At 47.1% G+C, this 20818-nt stretch overlaps 1 protein-coding gene across 1 annotated transcript in view; it reads right to left on the reverse strand.

The window, feature by feature from the left end:
• The window catches only part of RPA1 (replication protein A1), a 295679-nt gene that overhangs the window by 94103 nt on the left and 180758 nt on the right, over positions 1–20818 (reverse strand). The window contains exons 7-12 of the mRNA XM_069615363.1: positions 10271–10397; positions 9462–9564; positions 6195–6263; positions 5714–5906; positions 4055–4194; positions 3722–3870 (exon numbers count right to left, since the gene is read on the reverse strand). Of these exons, the coding sequence (XP_069471464.1) occupies positions 3722–3870; positions 4055–4194; positions 5714–5906; positions 6195–6263; positions 9462–9564; positions 10271–10397 (781 nt within the window). The remainder of the gene's footprint in view (positions 1–3721; positions 3871–4054; positions 4195–5713; positions 5907–6194; positions 6264–9461; positions 9565–10270; positions 10398–20818) is intronic.

The following is a 20818-nucleotide window of genomic DNA, read 5'->3' on the forward strand; positions in this document are numbered from 1 at the left end:
CACTGATGATCCCCAACAAGGGTGAAACACGTGTTTGGGGTTGCTGGTGGTACTCTCGTTCAGATTGGAATTGCCATTGTATTTCGGTGCTGGACTGCCCCTGGGCAGGACAAAGACTGATATGCAAATGGATATTTCCCATCTGTGAAAGGCACAGTGGGTAAAAGCAGTGGCTGCGAACTCTCAAGTGGTTAATAACCACTGAACAGGTTATCATGTCTGTTCTTGCGAGAGAGGGGCGCCCGCTACCTTTGTTAAACTATTTTTTAAGGAACCTGGGATTGATAACCCTAGGTCTCCTGGGGGCAACCAGACGTGGTCTCCCTCTCACTGTGCTTAGAGAGGCATCAGCTTCACCTCACTGATGATCCCCAACAAGGGTGAAACACGTGTTTGGGGTTGCTGGTGGTACTCTCGTTCAGATTGGAATTGCCATTGTATTTCGGTGCTGGACTGCCCCTGGGCAGGACAAAGACTGATATGCAAATGGATATTTCCCATCTGTGAAAGGCACAGTGGGTAAAAGCAGTGGCTGCGAACTCTCAAGTGGTTAATAACCACTGAACAGGTTATCATGTCTGTTCTTGCGAGAGAGGGGCGCCCGCTACCTTTGTTAAACTATTTTTTAAGGAACCTGGGATTGATAACCCTAGGTCTCCTGGGGGCAACCAGACGTGGTCTCCCTCTCACTGTGCTTAGAGAGGCATCAGCTTCACCTCACTGATGATCCCCAACAAGGGTGAAACACGTGTTTGGGGTTGCTGGTGGTACTCTCGTTCAGATTGGAATTGCCATTGTATTTCGGTGCTGGACTGCCCCTGGGCAGGACAAAGACTGATATGCAAATGGATATTTCCCATCTGTGAAAGGCACAGTGGGTAAAAGCAGTGGCTGCGAACTCTCAAGTGGTTAATAACCACTGAACAGGTTATCATGTCTGTTCTTGCGAGAGAGGGGCGCCCGCTACCTTTGTTAAACTGTGTTTCGCTGAGGCTTGGGCGGCGCCAAACCGACCACTTCAGGTATCCCCGGGGAATCCGAGGGGCGCTTTGAAGCACAATTTTCTTGATGTTTACGCTCCTTACAAATGCCAATAAATAAAATAAACCTGAAGACTGCTTTCATTGCCATCATCTCCAATGTTCCGGTATCCATTCTCCCTTGAGTGGCTTGCTTAAATTGACGCTTTCCTTCCTCCGTGTGCCCCTGACGTTTCTTTTAACGCCCCCCCCCCCCGTCCACCTCCTCCCCTTTTGCACTCTTGGCACAGCTGCCGCATGGGCGCACAGTTCCTTCATGGGTGCACGCGCCCCGCTTGGTATGCAGGGCAGCTCAGACACTTTTCTAAGAGACACTCCACGTTTAATGATTAATTTTCGCCGCGCAGCAGGCGCCAGGAGAAGTCCTGCTTCACTTGGGCGCCACCTAGTGTACAGCGAGGCGGGCTGCAGTGCAATGCCCGCTCTCTGCGAGACAAGCACCGATCTGCAAGGTGCAGGGTCTGCGACAGGACAAGCAGGCAATGCAACTCAAAGGAGCAGCGGCGGAAGGGAAGTGGGTGGAGTACATACACCTACATACATGAAAAAGTGAACCAGTGACCCGAAGCCGGGATCAATCCTCCATCTTACGCTAAACCGGACTCCAAAGAGGCAGGAGAGCTCACCTCGGATTAAACAGTCTGACAACAACGAAGGGGAGAAGGAAGGGAAACTAACATTTCCAGCAGGAGGGCAGGCAGCATCAGGTGGTCTAGACTGGTGAGTCTTCAAACGCAGGTCAGTACCCACATTTGGTCCAAGTGCGCCTTATGCAGCCCTAAATGGACTATGTACAATTTAGAACATTCCTACAGCAGACATTCTTTCAAGCCAGGAGTTACTATCTGAAGCAAAACAAAAGAAGTGGTGGCTGGAAGGTTTTGAATGAATCTAAAACTTCTGCCATTGCTCGGAGCAACCCTCCAGACCAGTGTTGAATAGTCATTGCAGGGGAAAAAGCATATGCAAATCGGGCTTGGCCCCACACCAAAAGGGCCAGTCCAGCTGAACTGCTTGGTCACATCCCCATCCCTTCTGCACGAGAACACAAGCAACACCAGACATGTTTCAGGGTCAGTGAGATGTAGCTTGGGTCTATGCCAAGCAGGCTTGGGACCCACTCGAGATGACAAGACCCAAGATGAAGGCTTGGAATTAATCTGAACCTCGGACTTTGCTCCCGGCAACCCTCCAGATCATGGTTGGCCAGCATCCTAAGCTATTTCAGAAAGGGGAACGACCATATGCAAACAGGTGCATGTATTCCCTCAGGACGAATCGATTTCACTCAATCCATGTACGTTTATCGGGTCCCACTCGGCAAGTGAATTAAATCATCAACGTTCCTATTTTACATGCACACACGATTATCCAATCGGATCAGACCACCACAAATCTCAGTCAATATCGCCAGTTCTCATCCAATCCTGGTGAAATGACAGCCCAGGAAATAGTGTATGACCGCCCAATTACAACCGTCTGCCTTCTTGGCTGCATCTGCTATGCCCGTCCTAATGCAAACAGTGACAGAAGTACGCTTTGCTGACCGTAGTGACTTGTCTTGTAGTCATTCGCCTCAATTATGCAGACCATCCATTTTATGGCAATTTTGCTCTGCTCTCACAACAAAAAGCACATGTGTCATTTTAAATGTATCGCCAAATTAACTTTCAGCCACTTATTTGAATTAGTCTAATCAAAAAAAGTCAGTGTACACTTCAGATATCCATTGGTTCAAAGCTCCATGTATAATTTATATGAAGTAACTCGGGTTGTTTAAATTGGGAGGCACAATATGAGCACTGGGAATGGAATTCTGTACGTTTAGAAGCTACCGATACCCTTTTTTTTTTAAGTGCTGCGAAAATGTAGATATTCGTGCTTCAATATTCCTTTTTATTGCTGCACAATTTGGAAAACCATGCTGCAATATCCTTGGGGTAGAATTACTACATCCCAGCAGCTGCCCCGGGAACAAGAGCCATCTCTTCCACAGCAACGCGAACATCAGATTTGAAGCCCAGGGCATATGTTCAAAACATATGCTCTGCCCTCATCCAATCGTAAAGCACCTTTCTCCTTGCCAAAGAGCAGATATTTGCTCTGTGTGGGGGAAGAGGGAGCCTTCGACCACTAGGTTTTTCAGGCGTTTGTCATGGAAGGCTAATGGTCTAGCGGAAGCTTCCATTCCAAGGTTTTTAATACTGAGGCCCAGAAAGGTAAAGATGCTGCAGTGAGACTTTTAAAGGCCAGATGTTAAAATTCTATCACTCCTACGTTGCCACCACCTACTTCACTGGCTCCAAACTAATTGAAAGTGCTCCTGATCCGTCACTGAGATTACATGCTATTGGCCAATTGGTTTCAAATGCAATGTGTTCCATCTATAAACCAAGTGGGCAGACTTTGGCAGCTATTAGTCCCCTCAACTCTTCAGCAGAGATGGCTGACAGGTGTTCCCTACCCAAGCAGCTATGCTACAGAACCCTCTGCTACTGCCAACGAATTTGCTTAATTCGTGAGCACCTACCATTAGGTGGTGCTCATCAAAGATCATGGCTAACCCAATGTCTCGCCCAAGCCAACAATGTCTTCAAAACTCCTTCAGGAATTGAACTAAGAAGTTTACCTTGAAAAAATGAACATACATTTTTTTTTAATTAAAAAAAAACAGAACGTACCATCCACGAAGTTTGAAGGCCTCTGGAATATCCGGGTTCAGCAGAACTGTGCTGGAAGACAACACAGAGAGGGAACGCCCCCCGAAGTCAGAGAGCCGGGCACCTTTGATGGCCACGACCGGCTGCCGCGAACCATCAAACCTCTCTGCCTGTAAATAAAAGTCAAAGGCCATGGATGAAAAATGCAAGACAAACTGAACTACACTAGCAGCTTCCTCACGACCCATGCTCACACACAACCACCTTAGCATAGCACTAGACGGGGCAGAAAGCTACATGCAAGTACAAACCGAGGAGGCAACACAGCTAGTCTCCAAAGGTGAACATACTCACTTCCTCCCCCCACAGAGTGGTCGACACCATTTTTCCAGAGGTATCTAATAAGTAGATATTCCGCTTGGAGACCTCACGGTTGTTCGATTTCACTGTGATCTTGGTGACATCTTCATAGCTCTTGCAGATCCCGATGATGTCTGAAGGGGAGAGGTTGTGCATTAGGTAATAACCATGACCATATGTCCATCACTGCCCATTGGTTCCCTCGACCCCGAGGCGGATTTCTTCCAAATGGCACTGTTGCATTATGTGCTCCTGTGATCCAACAAGTAGGATTTAAGCCACCACCTCAGCTTTGCACCGACTAGCTCACCCAGTCTGCTTCAATCCTCCCCCACGACTTCTCAATACATACTCCAACTACATATTCTTTGTTCCATGGCACTGAAGCCACGTTTTCTTGCTGTCATTAAACTATTGTGCGATGCAGAGAAAATTACTAATGACCAAGTTGACAGCCAATTCTTTGTACTTGACAATACGACTCTCCAAGATTCGACATCAAGTTATTATTTTCAAGAGTTAAAATAGTCCATTACAGACTAAAGAGCAAAGAAATCTAGGCACGATTGGGAGCAATGTAGCTATTCCGCAAGAGCCAAACACTCGGGATATGGCCCATTTTGTTGTAGCGACTTCTCACCACATTTTTTTCAAAACACTAAACAAACCAACATCGTTCAGGCAAATTGAAGTCATAGGGATAGAAAACGAGGCAATGGGAACCTTCCTTTCGCCTGAAGGGTGCAGACCCGAAATGCAGACAGCATCAAGCAGAGGGTTCCTACGATTATTTTAGAAATAATTGGTTGTTTTATATTTACCAAAATGGAATTTTTGTTTAAAAAATATTCGCCGATGCTGGTTTGTATTCAGTCTTGGTGTAATCCATTGGACCGTTTTGGATTCAAAGAATTGTGTATATGCAAAATGTTTTTAATTTATCAGTCTTACTTTACTACTACGGATTGAACAGTTGAACACAAAAAAGTAAACTGCTATGTGTAGTAATTTCGATATATGAAGAGCGCAGCACTGTTCCTACAGTTTTGTCTGGGGAAGATTTTTTTTTCTTCGCATATTTTGGGCATAGGTGTTGATGGCCTTTCAGATACTTGCACAAACGCACATAATTTGCTTTAAATACACATTATCCTAAAATGTAGAGTGTGGCCCTCACCCTCTAGTTATTACTCCTGCCAGCTCAGACCATTCCGACCAAGTACCCCCCGCCCCAAGTCTGGACATCACAATTATGGGGGCAGCGACCAGACAAACCCCTCCAATTTACTCAACCCCCAACACCAGCCTTCCGGTCAGACCTTGAGGCCTGGACATCTGACAAACATGGCTTCTCTTCGGCCTCAAGTCTCCCCCTGGGAGTCTTTATGAAATTTAGAGTACTGAATCCCACATTGCTCACACCCTGCCATCCATGGAGCTCCATCGTACAAGCTGCTATGTTGGTCCAGGATCAACCTGCTCCAGCATTCCACCAATCATTCTTTGCATTTGCACCGCAAGCCCCTTAGCCCCATCTCAGGCAATATACCCTCAGTGGAGCCAAGTGCAGCAATCTGAGCCTCATCATTTATCAGCAATGAACTTCAGATGTCACACTTTTACCTTCTACGGCTCAACGCCCCCAGAACTCACCAATCATGGAGTCTTTGCCTTTGCTCTCCAGATCACCAATGGGAACAAACTCAAACTGAACCGTGGGTACGTCTGTGGAGTCCTCGCACGGGATGACCGAGGTCTCATTGTTGAACGTCATCTCATAGTCATTTTTCACAGCCGTGTACTGCTTATTGGCGATCTTCAGGGTGCCCTTGGAAAAGTAGTACACCTGAGGAGCAGAGTGTTTTCAGGGAGAACCATTAATCAGTACTGCTTTCAGGCACAGCAAAACCACAAGCACTGGCGAGCATGAAAAGAAACAAGAAAACGGAATGGTACAGAGACACTCTCAAAAGGGTGGTGATGACACAACGGACAGTCAGTGCCTGGTGACTAGACTGCCAAGGTGGCATCAACCTCTTGTCATATGATGTAGGGTACACCCCATATAAGAGGCCATGCAGCACCTTGACTTTTTCCCCCTCACATAAGAGCCCACCCTCCTAAGAGGCATTACCTTGTTTACTTCGATGAGTGTGTAGAACTTGTCCACCTGTTCATTAAATCCTGTGGCCCGGATCTCACCCTGCAGGAAAAGGAAAGGTTGAGAGGTCTGAGAAGTGGGTGCAAACAGACATGCCAACAAACACAACCAGCTTCACTTCTTGGCAAAATGGCTCTAGTCGCACCTATCGGAGCCCAAAGATAAGAGGGGTAAGCACATAACAAAAATTAAGATACAAGATTGGTTAAGCAAGTCCCTGTGTGATTCAGTTGACCCTCCAGACAAGGGTGATCTAGCCACAAGTCGAGCTTGGGGGAAGAAAAAAAAACACCTACAGCTGAAAGACTAAGACCTGGATTTTTCGAGAGAGTTAAGACAATTTGCCAGACACAGGTGTGGCAAAGCTGTTTATGCACAGCAACAGGTATTTCCAAATAGATTTTTTCTTAATAGAACAGACGTTACCTGAGAAATTGGTGTTTAGATCCACATAGCCCTTCTCTTCCTGAAAAATCAATGGCAAAACACATTTCTGGTAGAGCAGACCAGACACTTATGGGAGCCACTAAAATGATCAGTTTTCGAAAACATTGCATCCCTGGTAACAAACGGTGGGAATATGGATTTTAGATTTCCTGTGGGAGGCTGGTTTATCAGCTGTGCAAAAAGCGAGTTGGACACAGGTATAGCATTAGCTATGCTGGAGGGGATGGGTGGTGAAAGGTGGGGGGCTTGAGATCTCTGGAGAGATCTCAGATATTTTGGCAGTCCTATTTTTCACAATGAGTCTATATAGCAGCCCTCCCACCCGGATCTCTGAAAAGAACCAATAAAGCACTAGGATACAGGCTTAGCCTTGACCCAGCATTCCTCCCAGCGAAACCAACCCGCAAAGAGTTTGATTTGCTGAACCTTTTTTTTTTCCAAGGTTGCACACAAGTGTTTCAACTTTAAGGGAAACAGAACATGCGTATCGAGGTCTGAGCCAATCAGATACCAGTCCGGTCCGAAGCCCAATGCAAGTTGGGCTCTCAAGGGTGCGGCATTCAGCTGGCTAATACGTCCATGTCAATTCTGTCAAGGCAGTTTTTTCAGTCCGAGGTTTCTGACTAGTAGCACTTTTAGAGCAGCAAAGCCGTGGAATCTTGTAACGTTATAGGGCAGTTGCCTAGATATTGGCGGAGAAATGATGGGCCGTCATTTGTTTTCTGCAGAGCAGGCCACTGTGCGTAATTAGGTACTAGAGCCCCTGACATGTTGTAGGATGCTGTAACATACGAGATCATGGGAGCCGAGGCAGCAACCAGATTCATGAAACAGTATATGGAGCATTCGGTGGAGGCTCACAGGGTTTTGGCAACACTTAACATACTCAGCCACTGCAAAGGTTGCATGCATTGAAAAGGAGCATCGTTCTGGACCACTTACGGAAAAAGTGGCTTATAACCATCTTTAAGCAATGCTTTGGAGGGAAAAAAAAGAAAACCTTTTGCCATTGCTTAAAAACTACAAATCAGTCCAGTGAGAACAGTTTCAAATTGTTAACGAAATCCCTAAACCATGTTTGACTCTGCATAGCAAGAATGCAGCAGGGCCGTTTTGACTACATTTTTAAGGTGAGACTGTGCTTCTTTCAAACATTTTTGGAGACATGTAGTGCTGGGTATGCAGTATTCCATCACATGCACAACTTGCAAACTTCCAGTACTCCATTCCGAGGTCCTCTCCATAGAGCAAGACAGACCTGAATAAGTTACAGCAGTCAAACCAAACTGGCAGGCGCTTAAAGGCCACCAAAAAGAAATGCTAGCGCCGCAGCTGCTCTTAAAAGCCTGCAACCTAGAGCACCCCCCTCCCCACCTTCACATATTGGTGCAGCAGGGCTACCGGGGTCTATTAATAGAGCACACTCGTTACAGCCAACTTTTAGACTCCCATGAATATGGAGGAGCCTGTTCTGAAGACATGTGGTGAGGAGGAGTGTGCCAGCGAGATGATTAACTTCTCACTCTTGTGCAGCCTTTGAATTGAGTCAGCCTATCCAACGAGGATGCCCAGAGGGCAGGAGAAAGAAAAAAATAAGTGTACATGGCGAACCTTTCCTGCACGATATATCAGGTGTGCTAGCACCTCGCACTGAAGCCAGAGCTGAAACAGAACTAAAAGCAGGTCTGACGTTACCAGAGGAGGGACCCATTTAGCTCTTGTGAAATCAAAAACCCATCAATGAGGCCCATTTCATCCACAGGCCACCCTGCCATCTACCCCCAGGCTGCTTTCAGTTCAAGGCGCCCAGATTCATGAACCCTCAACATGTGTTCGCCCCAAAAAGATCCCCGTTTTGCTTCAAGATTTACTTAACGCTAACGTGAAACCTACAAATATGTTAAGAGCCTTAGATGTCACATGTTTTAGAACATTACATTAAGGCATTATCCGGTGTACTGCCTAGGGAGCAGAACGTTAACACTGGCTCATTGCAAGGTCTACCCAGATGAAAGAAAACTTTCAGGCAATCTCCACCCATCTTCACGGACTTGGAAGTGGTCTTATATCTTGCTCTTCTGCCAACAATGTTGAATTCATTTTCATTGCTCTGTAAAAAAAAGGCAGGTTGGGGGTGTTAGTTGATTAGTGGAAAGGCAGATGCAGAAAACCTGTGGTGCTGATGGGTGCAGACTGGAAGTACCAGTTGCCTGTGTGCCGATATGAAAACCCTTCATCAGAGCAGTTTAGCCTTAAGGGCAGCAACTGATGTTGCGAAGCATCGATTTAAAGTAGTTGACAGAAGATGGCTAGAATGCAAGTCTGTTAAGCACACTAGATCTGGTGGGTCATCTGATGGGAGTGAAGTGTAAGGTTGAAATATTTTTAAAATGAGCAGTTAGTTTAGGGATGGGAGGAGGGGTTAGGTATTTGTTTCCCGAGTTTGGTTGTAGATTTGAGATACAGGCCCAATTCAATATCACGCAGCAGGTAATCCACAAATTCACAGATTAGCCCACGAACGGTAGTCTCCAGTGATTTGCATTGACAGATCAACCCAGATTCCAAGGCAGCAGTAGTGCATTAAAACCTGCAGCACTGCATCAAATTGTACAATGACCAAACCAGCACCCACAGTGGGCCACCACTCCTTGGTCATGAAAGTTCATGGATCTGGAGAATTAGATGGGACCTTCCTACACAACTGCAGGCTGTGCACCATGAAACACCAAATGGACCTATCGCACATGGTGTACACAAACATACAACAGGAAAGCCTGCAGATTGGCTTACACTCTCATCCACCATCTCAATGGAAAACAGTTTTCCTTCTCCTCGAGAGTTGCTCCAAGTTCGGATCTGGCTTTTATTGGTCACACGAGCACGGATGGTCCACCTGAAATGAGGCAACAGGGCACATGTTCAGCACTCAATGCAGTCACAAATACTAAAGTGCACAAGTATAGTGTGCCGCCACAGGCAGGGTAGAAGAGAAAAGTGACCCCACTGAACTAGAAGAGAAACAAAAAGATACAAGAAAAGAATGGGACACAGGACGCGCACAATACTACATCTAAAGGTGGCCAAATAAGACAAAGGGACAGGATAGAAAAGAACTGAAAAGGGGTGGAAGAAAAGCTGAAGGTGACTGGCGAGATGAAGGTGTAAGTGCAACCGCTATCTGTGCTCTCCCAGTAAGCTCAGACTGCTGCCACCAACGCGGGCTGCGATCTGTCCAGCACCGCTGCGGTGGATACAGCAGCTTCCCCGCCGCCCCACCCCCAATGCCCCGTCGTTTTCACAAACATCCCCACATGGTGAACTAATGTCCCAGATCTACGCGAGTGCTGCTAATAAGCGACGCGTGAGCTCAGTGTGTGGGACAACGTGTGGACGATGGCTTACACACAGGCTGACTCAGGAGGGTGGTGGGAGAGAAGGAAGGGGAACAGATGGCCGGAGACGCGGCGACAGCGAGTGAGTGAAAACAGCAATTAAGAGGTAAGGTGGCGCGATTACGGATGCATAGCTAGATTCCTTATTCATCTCGCTTACACGTCCCGCCTACTGCCAGCGCCTCATTAGAAGGGGCAATTACTCACTTGGACTGGTACGGGTTCAAGCTAGCAATAGGAACGACCTTTGCCTGGGATCCTCCGGGCGTGTTGGGCGGGCCTCCGCCACCTGCAAGCTTACCAAAGGGCTTGGAGAAAGGCTGGGCTTTAGGGGCTGAAAAGCAAAACGCAGAAGCGGTACTCATTATACAGAAAAGAAAAAAAAAGGACACCCCACCCAGTAAGCATATCCAAAGGCGCACAGCAAGCATAGACTGCCACCCCCCCCCCCCCAACTAAAACTTGCTCTGTTCCGTCACTAACACCATGGTAAAACACAAGCCCAAACACGATCAAACTAAAAATGTTGCCGGCTGCCAAAGGCTCGCTCATCCCAAAGAAGGCAAACAAAAACACATGTTTCGAGATGCTTCGGCTTCCTCCACCATACGACATCAGGCCATAGTTAAACAAAAGGCCATGCTTCCACCCAGGTTCCCCCCCCCCCAAACCTCTCCTAATATCCCCACACACTATCTCTCGAGCACTCCCTCGTGCACCCTCTCCTCAAAAAGCCTTCTACCAACCACTCCTGCCTGGCTAACTACTGCCCCATCTCCATCAGGCCTTGCAAATTCCTAAAAATCCCACTAGACCTGCAGGGCGAGTTACTTCCCTTAAATACTCGACTGAGGAGGAATGCATTTGCCCCAAGGGGACCAGTGACAAAATATTTACCAGGGCTTTCTGTAAAATGGTGCATGCCGCAATAAGAACACTTCAAATTTACTGCAATGCTGTCAAGCATGCACAGTGAAACCTATATGTTCCATTTAGTGCAAACAAACTGTCTGCAGTAAAAGAAAAATCGTTTAACATCCCATACTCACTAGCAAGGTCGAGTATCATGCAAAAGGTACCCGCGCCAATGCTAGTGGGCCAATAGATTGTGAGCCCAGCACATTACCCTCTGCCTGGATAAACCGAGAAGCTGGTCCTCTCCCAGCTGATCGACCACACTAAATCTGTTGGTTGTCTCCATGGCCACCAGTCTTGCTTCAGAGCAGCAGAGGCACAGAAACTGCACTCCTAAATATCCGTGAAGCTTTGCTCACAAATCTCGCCTTCCGTTTTCAACCTTCTTGACCTTTCCTCTCTGCCTTTGATACTGTTAATCAGGCCACCCGTGTAGATCAGCTCTGCAATACCCTAGGCATCACTGACCTGGCACTGGACTGTTTGACCTCTTCCTCTTTGACCGACCTTCCCAGGTTCAAATGGGCCCCTTTCTCTCCCCAATCACTCAGCGTCCCTCAGGGCTCTATCCTCTCGCTGTGGCTCTTCAACATCTACCTAGCCACGCTAGCCCATTTGATCTCCGCCTTCTCTCCTCACGTTCACGGTTATACTGATGACACGCAGCTCTCCTTCAAGTTTCCCTCCACTGCCTCATCTCCTTCTCATTCTCGACTGACTGCTATTCAGGCTGCTAACGATCTCTGCCTTAACGCCAGTAAGGCCGAGACCCTTCTCATTGCGACCCCAGGGATCCCGCATTAAAAAGGAGAGGCTTTAGGGACTACAGAGTCAACCACTGAAACAAGGAATCCAAAGGAGGCGACAAGCAGATGCCAGCAGCACCTTCCAAGACCAGGAAAGCACTGGTGAAGTCTTGCAGCTGTGCTTACCCTGTTTTCACATTGACTAGGAAGACACACCAAGGATGCCCCCCCTACCCCCCCAAGCCCCCCTTTAGGCTGGTGGGACCAACTAGCCTAAAGACTGGCTTCCTTCTGGGCCAGCCCCCGACTTGCTGCAATAACCCAATACCCAGGGTACCTGGGCCATCATTGAGTGCATCGTCTTTCGAAGAATGAATTCCGGCTGAAACGTGGTGTCCTACAGAAGCAGGAATTCATTAACAGTCCCCTCACCAGAGTTCTGGACCGTGTGACCGAGGAAAATCCAACCAGGGATCTTAGTTCCTTCTTGGCGCCGAGAAAGACACCAAAACCACAAAGCCACTAAAGTGAGTGGAATCCTTTGCTGCAGAGCCCCTCTCGGGAGTGCTGCAGCAGAAGTCTGCCAAAGGTCACCCCTTTCGTCACCACACCAAGGAGCAGGAATCAGTGTCTGCATCACCGCATCAGGAAGGAAGCCAGCTTCAAATTCTGCTTCATCTTTAGGGTACTGTCTGTGGGGCTTGGCATATAATTACCTTTTGCCATTTATTGTGCTTCTGGGCTTGGGAAGTTCTACTTTCTCCAATTTAGAGTTGACCTCAACTCATTTGTGCAGGCCTTACAGCCTGAGCACCATCAGATAGGCTCCCCCTTGAGTTCCTTTGATTAGTAAAGAACTGTTTGGTGAACATTTTCTTTGAAGACTGAATCAGAACTAGAACTATCCATTTGAGGTTGGTTGTCCTGGTTTCCTAAAGGCCCCTCTTCTCAAAACTCTTGGCTTTGGTAGGGCTGGTTCTTCCATAGGTTTTACATTGTATAACACTTAATTACTAGGCAACAGACTACCTACATCTGTCAGGGAAAAAAAAAACTATTATAACAGTTGCTAAAGTGTGCTCTAACTGAAACATTCCCTCCCAAACTCAATTATGTAAAGGTGATATATACAAGTGCTGACATTGGCCTTTATTGATGTCACTGTGTGCTGGACATGTAAAGCATAGCAAAGTTACTCACCTGCATTATTGTTTGATATTTTATTTAATTTTCCATTGATTGTTATTTGCTGTGTTTTTAGATTAACTAAAGTGCCTTGTGTACGCATAATTAAATATATTTTATACAAGTGAGAGAGTTTGCTAGGATCCTTGGGTTTACGGATTTCAAGGTACTGCTCTACAGCTCACATTACCCCCTCCTAAACTAAGCCTGGCTGCTCAGCCACTCCACCGACTTGTGTAGTACAAGCCTATATTAAGGTATGGGTCCCTAATACCGGGTCCCTAATACCAAGAGGTAAGTCTCGTTAAGTTCCACACCAGTTGGGCTTTAGAAAAACATACTTAACAGAGAGCAGAACCAGATCTTTGGTTTCTGAAGGGTTGATAGTGTGTGAGTTTATCCTGGAGCAATTTGGGTCCAGTGTAATGTAGGGTGCAGTGAGTGATGCACATGGCTTTAAAGTAGTTGGTCTGCTGATCAGGAGCCAGTGTAGCACTCTGAGTGCAGGGCCAATAGGTTCTCAGAGTGAGAGGACAAGGAGGAGACAGGCAGAGCGCTTTGGAGTTTCCTGAGCTGGTATACCGGAACACACAAGTAAAGGGAGTTTGCATTATCTATGCAGCAGAGGGTGATGGCAAGGATAGCAGAGATTATGTGGGTAGGTGAGGTACGGGAAGATTTCCCTGAGAACAAGGGCAGGGTCGGACTGGGACAAGAAATAGGCCCGGACACCCAAGAAAAAGTGGCCCACCCCTCGCCTCACGACCCTTGACCTCTGATGACATCACTATAAGTGATGTCATTTGACTCCACCCCAAAGTGACATCCCAGGAAACGATGAAACACGACCTTTCACCCCTTGACAAAACAGGAAATGACAAATAGCATTGTTCCTAAGTACACTATGAAAAATATGGTTGATTTCACTAATGTGATACATTTCATACAAGAATTGATAACCATATGTATCATTAATATCTGTGTGTATAGATCCATAATGTCGAATTACTGTGAATGCAAGCAGATGTCCAAGGCCACATGATAATGTTATTGTATAGCAATAAATCTTAAGCTCTTTTTTATAGAACAAATATGCATACAATATCACCCAGCCTGTGTTGGTACTAATTTATCGACCTAAGAAGGATGAAAGGCTTTGATGGCCTTGCTGTGATTCGAACCTTCAGAACTCGCACACATCGCAGCAGCGAGCACTCATCCCACTGAGCTATCATATCGGCTATAGTAAAATGAGCAATTATTCTGTAGTGGATACCATTAGACTGGTAACTGAGATTTAACAGCAAACCAGTTAAGTTAATCTGCAGGTCTGGTGCAAAGTTGGCCGCATGTCAAGTCTGCATGCATCTACTTTCAGGCTTCAGAGGTTGGCAAAATAGGGAAATCGGCGCACTCACAGGTCATTCCATAACCCGAGCACTCGTTACCTCATACATGCAAATAAACATCCTGAACAGCATTCCAGTGAGATGGGAAAGATGGACAAAGCATTTATTGTGGCACAATGAAGTCAATGGCCACTTGATGTGCTATGGTCAAATATTTCTACACTGTACAGAAGCTTTTAGGCGCAAGAATTTTTTCAAGCGACTGCGGACACCGAAATGGAATGTCCTGTGATGATCGTAACGGACAACGGCAGAAAAATAAACATGTTATTAATGCAACTTGCGAAAGGCAAAATACACATGGGCCTCATTACGAGTTTGGTAGTAGCTGTGCCGGTAAAATCGGCATGGCTGCTGCCAAACTCGTAATATTACCGGCAATGGGCAATTACCGGGGTATACCAACCCCGGCAGACCTGGTAATTACCCATCGCTGGGTGCCGGTACCCATTACTCCCCATTCCCATTGAGCCGCATAGGGCTCAATGGGAATGGGGAGGTCAGATGCACCAGCACCATTCATAATGGTGCCAGTTCATCCGAGATGCTGTGCTCGCGGGTGCCGCTCTGCCCTCCAGGTCAGGCCTGACGGGCAGAAAGGCACCGTGAGCACAACTCGTAGTTTGCCAGTCCGGAAACTACAGTACCGGCAAGCTTACCGGTATCGTAGTTCCCAGACCGGCAAACTCGTTATGACCCCCATAGTCGAAAATGGATGCTTATTCTACTCTAAAATTGGTTGCCTCGGCCCCTCAACTTTGCACACTGCAGCAGCATGTCAATGATGAATGCATCATAAGTTATGATGCACACATCATGCATGCAAATAACATGCATGCATGTACATAACATGCGTTACCTTGCTTTGATGAATTATGTCGTTGCAGGTATTATTTTCTCCAAAAATATATTTTTTTTTTCGTCCAAACCAGCCCAAGCATGGCCAGAAACCGGCCCCCACTTCCCAGGGACTATTTCGGCCCGGCCACGGGCAGAAAGGCCGAGAGGCCAATCCAACACTGCACATAGGTGGAAGAGGCAGGTTCTGGACACAGTTGATGTGGTGGGAGGGAGAGATGGAGAGTCCAGTGTGCATCCGAGATTTTTATTTTTACAGAGGTGGATGCTGCAGAGCGGGTCCTAGGGATTGGGGCCAGGCTAGATTCAATATACTGCTCGATTCAAAACACTTCTAGATGTAAAATACTACGGCACTGCCTGAGGAAAAAAGATGCAGGGTAGTAACAGGACAGTGGCTGGAATCAGATTACAGATAAGAGGCAAAATACAAGCCCATGGCACTACCCCTGTGGGAAGAGCTACTGGGTAGTGACAATACAGAGTACCCCTGTGTGAAAAGATGCAGGGTAATGACAAAGTGGCTAGAATCCGATTACAGCTACTGTAAAATACTGTTAGATGGCAAAATACAGGCCTGCAGCACTATCCCTGCGGGAAAAGATTAAGGGTAGTGACAACAGTGGCTAGAATGAGATTACAGCTAGATGCAAAATACAGGCCTACAATAGTACTAGAAGTACAAAAATAGTAGTTACCTACTTTATTGTTGCAGCAGCCAGGTGTCGAAACATAGCAGGATCAACCAGTGAGAACAGGTAAACCGGTGAAGGGGGTGCCCTTTGCCTGAACGATTAGCCGGCAGCCCGTGCAGAGCTGCCCTGGGAGTGTCTCCTTCGAGGACAAGGGTTCTGGGTCTGCTGACCCAATGGAATCAACGTATATGGTATAAGGGGGCCAGACAGGGGGAGGGGAGGAGGCGATGCTTGGCTCTCTGCTGCACAGGGTACGGCAAGGTGGAATGGGCTGAAGGAGTAGTGTATGGTTTGTTATTTATATAGCGCTCTTTCCCCACTTGTGTGGCCTCACTGTGCTTTTTTCCTCAGTTGAACACCCTTGGTGACCGTAGTCGACATGGTTGAAAAGTTCTAGGGGTTTTAGTTTAGGAGATGCGTGTGTGCATGTTGCCGTTCTAGCACTCGGGTGGCTGGTAAGACTAGGCAGCCCAAGAGATGTCAGACATGGATGGGTGCTGCTGGGGGTTAAAGATAGATTGCTATTGTTGAGAGAATCCATGTGAGGCCAGCTAGACCAAATTCCTTTCAAGCGGTTGTCACTGTATGCTAGTGGCAGAGGTGTTGAGGTACGTAAGGTGTTTCAGTCTGGACGTCTTTGTGTGCACTAGACCGGATGTGCTTAGCCATAAATGTATTGTATCGTGCATGGATGCTTGGCCACGCCTGTGGCCTGTGTCCACGCTAGTGGTGCGAGATATACATACCGTAGGCTGCAATGTTGCTCAGTTGGGGCAATATATGTCCGGCTCTATACCAGAGGGCCTAACTTTCATACTGTAGTAGGTATTTGCCGATATTAAGCAGAAATGGAGGCCACACCTAGAAGATTGAGAGTCCTGTACAGCGGTAGAGGCCTACACCAAACAGTACAATTTGAGTAAAAGGCTAAGTTCAGGCTGATATTACAGTCCTGAATAGTGGGAGAGAGGCCTAAACCGAACAGTGCAATTAGGGTACAAAACTAGGGACAGCTAGAGTTGATAGTCCTGTTATGGTGGGAGAGAGGCCTACACCTAATGGTGCGATTTGAGTATCTGGCTAGGAACAGCCAGATTTGAGAGTCCTGTATATTGGGAGAGCGCCTTACACCTAAATCTGACTGAGCCTCTTCTTGTACTCAAAACTGCACTTTTGAGAGTCCTGCATTGTGGGAGAAGGCCTACACCGGAGAATGCAATTGAAGTACACACAGGTACAAGGCTTGAATGGCCGTGGGTTTCAGTCTATTGTATACTCGTCTCATTGTTAGTGGTTTCTCGTGTGGACTGGTGGGCAGGGTCGGGTGGGTAAGGTGCGAGTGTGGCCACAGCGAAGCCTGCTGGTTTAGCTCATGTGCATGTTGGCCGGGAATTATCTTGTGGGTGGGGTGATGGAGGATCGGGAATGCCACAATGAAAGCTGCTAGCTTACCTTGGGTTCTAGTAGGCAGGCAGAATAGTTGAGCAGTATGTGGTGGTGCGTCAGGTGAGACCGCTGCAAGAGCGGTCAGCCCCTGAATTTCATTCGAAAGCGGTGGAGTTTTTTAAAGGTGTATTCACAGGGTGATGTGGCTTAGGAGAGTATAGGGAAGAGCCAGAGTGCCTCCCTGAATTTCAGGTGGTTTTCGATGTTGCGAATATGTAAGGGGGTGGAATTCCAGCTGATTGGCGCTTGGATGGAGAAGGAGGAGCCGCCAAGTCTTGTGGAGTTATGCAGTGGGATCACAAGGCGACGTGTGTTGCGAGATCTGAAGTTCCTGTAAGGTTGCTAAGGGACAATTTTGTATCACAGGAATTCAGGGCCCGTGTTGTGGATTGCGCGATGGGTGATGCACATGGCTTTAAAGGTGGTGCATCAAGCAATAGGGAGCCAGTGGAGGACTCAGGGTAGGGCTGATGTGCTGCCTGGCGGGAAGGTGAATGAGAAGGAGTGCTGCCGCATTTTGGATTCTTTGGAGTTTCTGTAGTTGGGATGTGGGGGCTCCTAGGTAGAGGCAGTTTGCAAGGCAGGTGAGTGCAGTCTCATGGAGACCCTCTGGGTCTTTCAACTTAAAATTTCCTGCCTCCTCGTGCCCCCGCCAACCCCCAAGCCCGTGTGCTCCGCTCCCCTGCTAAACTTCCCTATTCCCACCTCCCTGGCCCTCCCCCTCCATGGATTGGCTCCTCCCCCCGTCTTAAACAAAGCCCCCAGGGCAGCCCTCTGCCCGTTCAGCCCTGCGGCTAAGGGCCCCAAGGCCAAGGGCGGCTCCAACAGAGGCGACTCCAGGAAGTGTCAGCAGGTGTCCCCAGGGGAACCCAGAAAATCCAGTGACCAGCCGTCAACCATCAACTACAAGGACCAGTAATGTAGGAGTGGCCTGGTTTAAGGGAGAGCTACAACTATACCCCAGAATCCTAGCCATTTAGCAAACCAACGTTACAGTGCAATTAGGCATCTCCCTAACTATACAGGTCTCTCAAATTCAATAGGGGTTCTCGGTGCATATTGCGTTGTGTGATATTTAGATTGCATTGACAGGCCTCTCTCCCACTATACAGGTCTCTCGAGTTTAGTAGGGGGTTCTGTTTCCAGACTGCATAATACGATATTCAGATCTCATCGATAGACCTCTAGACAGGCTCTCAAATCCCACTGACCAACTCACTCCTAAAGTGAGACAGAACCCACCAGTGAATTCCGGTGGAGTGACACCCCGATTAGGGGCACGCCTCATTAGGCGTAGGTTCTAGCTGCGCCCCTCAGAATCACCTTCAACTAGTAGATATCCTTCTTAAACCCGCAGTGGTTGTGCACTGCAGTGAACCGCACATAGGGAGACGGACACTAAAGAGCCACCGATCAAACCTAACTATATAACCCCCAACCACCCTTTCTACCCCTCTCTACACAGCAAGTGAACAAGTCTGCTACATAAGCCGGAAACACCACCTACAGACAGGGCCCCAACTGTTAGACAGCCTCCACACCCATTACTACACCACAAGACAACCAGACCAAAGCAGAACCAACTGGACACCAGCAAATAAATAAAGACTAAACAAATCTCTTATCTTTTAATGCCGCGCAGACGACCCATTCTGAGGGAAAGAAAAAGAAAGAACACACTCCGGAACAGCAACAAAGAACCACAACTACAGAACACACCCCCACAGTCAGGAACAAGAATCAAACCAACAGAGAAGAGACAAATCCCTCTACCTAACCCCTTACCTCGCTAACAACTGGTCACCAGAGCAAACCAACCCAACACTAGAAGTAGCAACATCAAACTACCCAACACAAACGTGCAGAAGGATGAACACCACTACAAAAAGCAAACACGAACGATGCTTTGGTAATGCAAGGTGTTATCGCAAGAAGAACTTCCAATCGACAACCACAACTCATGGAAGACGAACCGGATGAAAACAAAAACCCAGGACAGAACCTAGAAGAACTCTTCGAAGACGCTGATACCCCAAAACCTACACCTCAACAAGAGATCGACCAAGAAGGAAACCGCAACTCCAAACCAAACACCACCTCCAAACTCCATTGCAATCTTATAAACATAATATCCATGTCAAAACACTCAGATCTTCGACCAACTCGATGACAACATTGACATACTGTTCATCACAGAAACTTGGCTGGACAACTACAAAAATCACACTCCAAAGCTTCCTTTCAACCGACTTCAAATGCCTTCAAATAAACAGGAAAAACAAGGAGGAGGCATCGCAAAAGCATTCAAAGGACACCTGAAAATAACAGATGAACCGCTTAACATCCTCAACTATGAAACCATGGTAATACACCTAACAGCAAGCCCAAAAACCAACGTGACATTCATCCTGTTGTACAGACCATTGACGAAGGTTGCATCATATGTCGGTGAAGCCATCACCAACATAGCCATCAACCACGAACACCTAATCATCCTGGGGGACTTCAACATCTGGTTTAAAGACAGTCATGCCAACCCCCAAAACTCACTGAACAACTCACTACAATCAAACTACGACTAGTCAAAGGGGCAACACACTCGGCAGGACACACCCGACGCAATTTTCGCCAAGGAAAAACTCATCACCACGGCACCGCCGATACAAATACTGTGGAGCTACCATATCCATCCCATTAATGATCACTCTGCCTACTCAAGTCTATGTCAGCCTCCTAAACTCACAACCACCACAAAGAGACACTGGAAACACGACAAAGAAAGCAACCTATTCGAACAAGTGGAGTTAACCAAACCCTCAACTAAAGAGCTAGCTGACCTAGATGGGAAAGTGGAGCTACTACACAAATGGATTGCAGACACAATTGACAAGATTGCCCCAGAAAAACCATTCACCGCATCAAAAAAAAGCAACAGCAAAATGGTTCACCCCACTTTTAAACACCATGAAAAAGGAAAACAAAAAGATGGAACGGGAATGGAAGAAAGAATACAACCCAGACAAAAAAAAAACTCTGTTCCAGAGACAAATACGCGCATAAAAGAAGGAAATTCAAAAGGCAAAGAGCAGGCATTATGACGACAATCACCAATGCCACCAACACACAAAGAAATGTTTAACATAATTAAAGAGATGAGACACCCACCAGGCTCTGAAAACACCCCAATCCCCTCAGAAACTATGCAACGACCTGGCAAACCACTTCAAGAAACAAATCAATGACATCCAACAAACCATACAAAATCCCAAGCGACCACAACATATTACCATGCAAACCTATCACAGAACCTCAGCACAAACTCAAAAACTTTCCTGAAATATCAGCAGAGGCATTCGCAATGCTGGTAAAACAGCAAGAAAGCTGGGTCACCCACGGATCCCTGTCCCACGACATCTACAAATCAATCCTCACACAAGGAACGCCAGCAGAATACTAAAGAAATCTTCTGTACTATCATTAACAGGTACCTGTACCTAGGAC

The sequence above is a fragment of the Ambystoma mexicanum genome, chromosome 9 (assembly GCF_040938575.1).
Source record: "Ambystoma mexicanum isolate Mex_15411 chromosome 9, UKY_AmexF1_1, whole genome shotgun sequence".
Lineage (NCBI taxonomy): Eukaryota > Metazoa > Chordata > Amphibia > Caudata > Ambystomatidae > Ambystoma > Ambystoma mexicanum.